The 6,364-nt window shown below is 45.7% G+C and overlaps 1 protein-coding gene across 1 annotated transcript in view; it reads right to left on the bottom strand.

Annotated features, from left to right (window-relative positions):
- Nucleotides 1-6,364, bottom strand: part of EIF5B (eukaryotic translation initiation factor 5B) — a 66,041-nt gene that overhangs the window by 11,401 nt on the left and 48,276 nt on the right. Inside the window, exons 11-13 of the mRNA XM_015561806.1 lie at nt 2,684-2,705; nt 1,630-1,697; nt 652-793 (exon numbers count right to left, since the gene is read on the bottom strand). Coding sequence (XP_015417292.1) covers nt 652-793; nt 1,630-1,697; nt 2,684-2,705 — 232 coding nt within the window. The remainder of the gene's footprint in view (nt 1-651; nt 794-1,629; nt 1,698-2,683; nt 2,706-6,364) is intronic.

Here is a 6,364-nt window from a genome sequence, read left to right as displayed (position 1 = left end):
GCCCTGCCCCCCTGGGGAACCCCCGCCACCCCGATCCAGGACCGCCTTCAGGGCAGGCCAGCTGGCCCCGACGCATGCACCAGGCCTCTTTCGTATACAATAAAAGGGTAATATGCAAATTGACCTTAACGGCAGAATGACCAGAATGACCGCTGGACCAGTCACTATGAGGCGCACTGACCACCTCTCAGTCTCTTTCCCCGGCCGTCAGGCCAGTCTCTTTCCCCGGCCGTCAGGCACTGATCACCCAATGGCGAACAGGGAACCAGGGGTGGATGGCGGCAGGGGGCGGGGCCGGCGAAGATGTCCCTGATTGCAGGCCAGGCCTAGGAACCATCCCGCGTACAAATTTCATGCACCTGGCCTCTAGTACTAAAATTAAAGAAGCATTTTTTAATTATATATTTGTTGATTTCAGAGAGGAAGAGAGAGGGGAGAGAGATAGAAACATCAATGATGAGAGAGAATCATTGATCAGCTGCCTCATGCACGCCCCCCACTGGGAATTGAGCCCGTAACCCAGGCATGTGCCCTTGACCAAATGTGAACCTGGGACATTTCAGTCCACAGGCCGATGCTCTATCCACTAAGCCAAACCAGCTAAGGCAGAAGCATATTTTCACAATTTAATTTTTCAGAAGCAGAGCTTACCTTATTGAGTGCAACAATGAAGGGACATTTTTTAGATTTCAGAAGGTTAATAGATTCAATTGTCTGGGGCTCCAAACCATGCATGATATCAACAACTAAAATAGCAATATCACAAAGAGAGCTGCCTCTGTTTCTCAGATTACTGTTGAAAGGAAGGAAAAAGATGCATAAGTAGAAATCCTGAAATAAAATTTTACTTAAAGAAACTTAAAATTTTAATTTTTTTGTAAAACCTAAACAAAAGAACAAAATGAAGTACATGCATTAAATTCAAGTGCCATTCATTAGTCCTTCACTTTCCAAACACATATCTGACACCAGCTGGAATGAGTTAGTTCCCAAAGTAAATCCAATATTTCTGCCAATTTTACTGACGAAGGTTTTTTTTGTGCTAAGGAATATGGCCAAGAGGCTACGAGGTAAAATTCCACCTGCAATGGGTCTCACAGGAGATACACCAGGAATGTAATAGGATTTGTTCTTCCAAGTAGAAAAGGCTTCTCTCTATAAAAAAAACTAGTATGTAGCCCTGGCCAGGTTGCTCCATGGTTAGAGAATCGGCCCCTGGACCAAAGGGTCTCTGTTTCAATTCTAGGCCAAGGGCATGTACCTCGGTTGTAGGTTCCCCAGCCCCCGTAGGGGTGAATGTGGGAGGCAATCAATTGATGTGTGTGCGTGTCTCTCTCCGCCTCTCTCCTTCCTCCCTTTTATTGTCTCTAGAAATCAATGGGAAAGCTGTCTTTGGGTGAGGATTAAAATAAAAAATTAAAACAACAAAAAACAAGTATCCAAATAAAATTAGTGAGGCACAGAGGAGGACTGGTAGCTATCAGAGATAAGTAGCTAGAGAACTGCAGTAGAAACCACAAATCTCAAAGTATACCCAACGATTCAGAAGGCTCAGGCTTCACTGACTGGACCTTCAGACTCACGGTTTCCAGCAGTTTGCTTGTGGACAAAAGAATCCCGTGCTCTCACCTGAAAGACTCATGGCCAGGGGTGTCAATAATCAGCATTCCTGGGATTCGTAGGTTCTCTCGGTCAAACTAGAAAGATGGGGAAGAGGGAGAGCTTAGGGAAGCCAAAATAGTACCAGCGTATTTACAAACAAGTAGTTCACCATAAACACTCGAAACTATCACCACTTCCTTTTCTAAATGAACTATTTTGAAAATAGTGAGTCGACCAGCAAAGCATAACAGTTAATATTTTCAATAGTATCAAAAGGGGTTTTGCAGAAAAATTGGAAACAAGTAAATATTCCCACCCTGGCCGGTGTCTTAGTGGTTTAGAGAGAGCATCGTCCCATACACGAAAAGGTGGCAGGTTGCAGATTTGATTCCCGTTCAGGGCATGTGTGGGAGGCAACTGATAGATATTTCTCAAATAAATGTTTCTCTCTCTCTCTCTCTCTCTCTCCCTTCCCCCGTCTCTAGAAGATCAATGGAAAAAAATATCCTCAGGTGAGGATTAACAAACAAAAACAAAAAAAGGGAAGAAGACATTCCCTTTGTTAGTATTTCCTGAACAGGGTATTAGCAATAAATGACAGAGTGATCATCTGAGAGTGACTATAAAAAAGCTGACATGTAAAAAGCGGTTCTCGAAGTCTAGAAAATTTCTCTGGCCCAATTTTAAAGCAATTCTAAACTCTGAAAAATATCCCAAGTATGTGTTGAAGAAAATGTACCACATAAACCTAAAATAGTAAAGAATAAATGAAGGGAAGCAGTACAACAGGCTTGAGAGAGACATTCTCTTAAGCCAGTGGTTCTCAACCTTCCTAATGCCACGACCCTTTAATACAGTTCCTCATGTTGTGGTGACCCTCAATTTCATTGTTACAAATTGAACATAATTAAAGCATAGTGACTAATCACAAAAACAATATATAATTATATGTGCTTTCCAATGACCCCTGTGAAAGGGTCGTTCAACTGCCAAAGGGTCGCGACCCACAGGTTGAGAACCACTGTTTAAGCTAGAGTAGCACTGACCAATAAATCTCTCTCACACACAAAACAGTTTTTACTTTATCTATACTTGTTGACAATCTTCAAATGATTTTTTCAAAATCTTATCTCCTGACCCAGTTTAAAAGAATGATTCAAATGTAAAACATTTCAAATTTGCATCCTGGTGATCCTGAATCAACATTCACTGAGCACCATAAACATTTCCACTTCAGCATCTGGAATGCAAACATTTATAGCTGTCATATGAACCTTATCCGGAGAACTTTAATACAGGCCAAATAAAAGTCATGCTCTTCAACTATGTCCCAATATAACACCAGATTTCAAGTCCTGGCACCTGGTGGAATAAGCTATTATCCCTTTGTGGTCATTTGTCTACTCTCAGCCACCAAAGCTTTTTTACCGTTCCGGTCATATGTCTGCTCTCAGCCACCACAGCAAGGAACCGTACCAATCTTAACTCTATTCATTCATGTATCAGTTCATAATTTCTCTGAAAGCTCTTAAGTGTCTAAGCGACCTTGTCACGAACCAAAACATTGCCCCGACAAATCGGAGATGTTCTGCGAATCTGAAAGTAACGATGAAGTTTTATTTTGGCACCTTGAATACTGACGCTTACGTAGAAAGTGATAAAGTTTGTAGTGATTTTACTAGTAGTGACGTAGTTCCAAAAAAGAATTAATAAATCTTGTTTATCCTTCATAATCTTGCATGTTATGTATCACTGCTCTTTCAATGGAAATTAATTCCGACCAGTACGACACCCATGTCCAAATTTAATACGACCGCAAAGGGTTAAATGTATTTTGAAAATCGGTGGAACAATGACGGAAATATCAGGTAAAATATCACAAAAGTAAATTACAAATTTGAAAAACTATATAATTCAAGAAAACTGTCCTAAACTACAGATTTTCAAGCACACACTGAAGAAAGACGCCACAACTGGAAACTGACCCAGAAGCAACACCAAAATGAAGAAAGACCACGTTACTTGTAAGAAGATGAAAGTCAGCTTGTGATCAGCTCTGAAGGGCAGTGCATGTGGGAGAAGAAATTGGAGTAATAAGATGCTAAGGAAAGAAAGCGTGAGCCAAGCATTTGCATGCAGCCAACGGACGGCCACAAAGTGACTCTTCAATAGTCAAACAACGCAAAGAACATTACTGCCATTATTCCTTCCTCAGGAATCTACCAGAAAGCAAACTTCATAAAACACAAGCACACCGAACCAACACTGGAGAGACAGACTACACACTAAATAAAGACCAATTCAGGGACAAAGGGAGATGACACTGATAAGTAATAATATGTGCTGTGTGTGTGTTACTTATTGCTTCTCAGTTCTAAATTTACCAGTTTGACCTGCTCTGTGACAATGGAACTGGGGAATTATTTGCAAGGCGCAGCTGCAGGTCCAGACAGAGTTATCTAATCTAATAATAGACAGACATGGTAATTGACCATACCTCCGCTATGCTTCCCATTGGCTAATCAGGATATGCAAATTAACCCAACCAAGATGGCCGGCAGCTACACAGCTGAAGCGATGGAGGAAGCCAAGCTTCCTCCCTGTGGCGGCCAGGCTCTGAGCTCCATTCTAAGCAACAAAGCTGCAATTATAGAAGCTAAACAAACCCCAGATACCTGCTTTCAGCAGGCCGTGGCCTCGAAGCTGGAGCGGCAACGAAGTTTCAATTATAGAAGGTAAATAAATCCCAGAATTAAAAAAGAAAAGAAAAAAAGGAGAGGCTGGGAGCTTGTCGCCGCCTTGGCCAGCCTGAAAACAGCCATCAGCCCCTCATCCAGACTGGCCAGGCACCCCAATGGGGACCCCCACCCTGATCGGGGACACCCATCAGGGCAAACCAGTCAGCCCCCACCTGTGCACCAGGCCTCTATCCTATATAGTGAACGGGTAATATGCTAACTGACCCTAACAGCAGAAACACTGGGAATGACTGGTCACTATGACACACACTGACCACCAGGGGACAGACACTCAATGCAGGAGCTGCCCTCTGGTGGTCAGTGAGCTCCCACATGGAGGAGCTCTGCTCAGCCACAAGCCAGGCTGATGGCTTCCAGTACAGCAGTGGTGGTGGGAGCCTCTCCTGTCTCCTCAGCAGCACTAACAATGTCCAACTGCAGCTTAGGTCTGCTCCCTGCTGGCAAGTGGAGATCCCCTGAGAGCTGCCGGGCTGCCAGAGGGATGTCTGATTGCCAGCTTAGGCCCAATCCCCCCGAGGAACAGGCCTAAGCCAGCAGGTGGTCATTCCCCGAGGAGTCCCAGACTGCGAAAGGGCACAAGCCGGGCTGAGGGCCCCCCCACCTCCACCACCCTGAGTGCACAAATTTTTGTGCACCGGGCCTCTAGTTCATATATAAGAAAAGCCTGGAACATTATGGTACACCGGAGCCTGGATGCAATAAAAGACCAATAAGACCACCAGAATTGTATCAAAAAGGCTCAGGGCCAACCACAGGGCAAAGATGGAACTATCTCAGCATGATATAACTGAAATGGATTATAACACAGTAAATATGTTTAAATCCAAGAGTTTATAATACAAAACCAAGCCTAAGTGGTCACTAATTTGAAAGCCAATAAAGTATCAGATGCTTATTTTTGTCTTTCCTATACCTAGTAACAAAGCATTAGATTAAACAGAGTTTCTCTACAGAAGTAATCCATAGGGTGGGTTGAAGGGACTGGAATATCAACATTCTGTGACCACTAACAAAATAAAAGCTAGAGGTTACTTTAGAAGTTACTCCAGGGGAAAAGAAGACTGACCAGAAAGGGGCAGAGTGCTTCTGAGGGAACTGGCAAGACTCCGTTCTCCTAACATCGGTGATGCAAAGGGTGTCTGCATTAATCATGATTCATTAAGCTTTACATTAATCTTATGTGATCTTTATTGTATTACTAGAGGCCCGGTGCACAAAATTTGTGCACTGGTGGGAGGGGGTCCCTCAGCCTGGCCTGCACCCTCTCCAATCTGGGACTCCTTGGGGGATGTCAGACTGCCGGTTTAGGCCCGATCCTGTACCAGTAGTAGGACATCCCTCTCGCAATTCAGGACCACTGGCTCTTAACCACTCCCCTGCCTGCCTGCCTGCCTGATTGCCCCTAACCTCTCTCTTTGCCAGCCTGACCACCCCCAACTGCCACCCTGATCCCCCCCAACTGCCTGCCCTGCCAGCCTGTTTGCCCCCAACTGCCCCTGTCACCGGCCTGATTGCTCCAAACTGCCCCCCCTCGCCAGCCTGATTGGGGTTGGGGGGCCGAATGGGGGAGGGGCTGGCCATGGGGAGGGGCTGTGGTTGGTGGGCTGGGCAGCCATCCCCCCAAATGGGGTGGGGGTGGCGATCGGGGCCAGTGGCCTGGGAAAGGAGCCATGGGTGGTCGGCCAGCCAGCCCTGCCCGATTGTGGTGGTGGTGGGGCAATCTGGGGTCAGGCTGGGCAAGGGGAGAGGCTGCAGGAGATTGGCTGGCCAGCCCTGCCCCCTCTTGGGGTGGGGGTGGGGGTGCAATCAGGGGCAGACAGCCACAGGGAGGGGCTGTGAGCCTATTGTGGTGGGGCAGGTTGATCAAGGGCAGGGCTGGCAGGGGGGCAGTGGTGGGAAGAGAGGGGGTATTTGGCCTGCTGGCCTGATCTTTTTTTTTTTTTGGCAAATTCACAACTTTTACTTGTGTTGCCTGTGCTATGTCTGAAAAAAACCCTCTCCCC

This window comes from Myotis davidii, unplaced genomic scaffold (genome assembly GCF_000327345.1).
Source record: "Myotis davidii unplaced genomic scaffold, ASM32734v1 scaffold1011, whole genome shotgun sequence".
Taxonomy (NCBI): domain Eukaryota; kingdom Metazoa; phylum Chordata; class Mammalia; order Chiroptera; family Vespertilionidae; genus Myotis; species Myotis davidii.
Note: the sequence above shows the minus strand (reverse complement) of the source record. Positions and strands in the feature narration are given on the sequence as shown.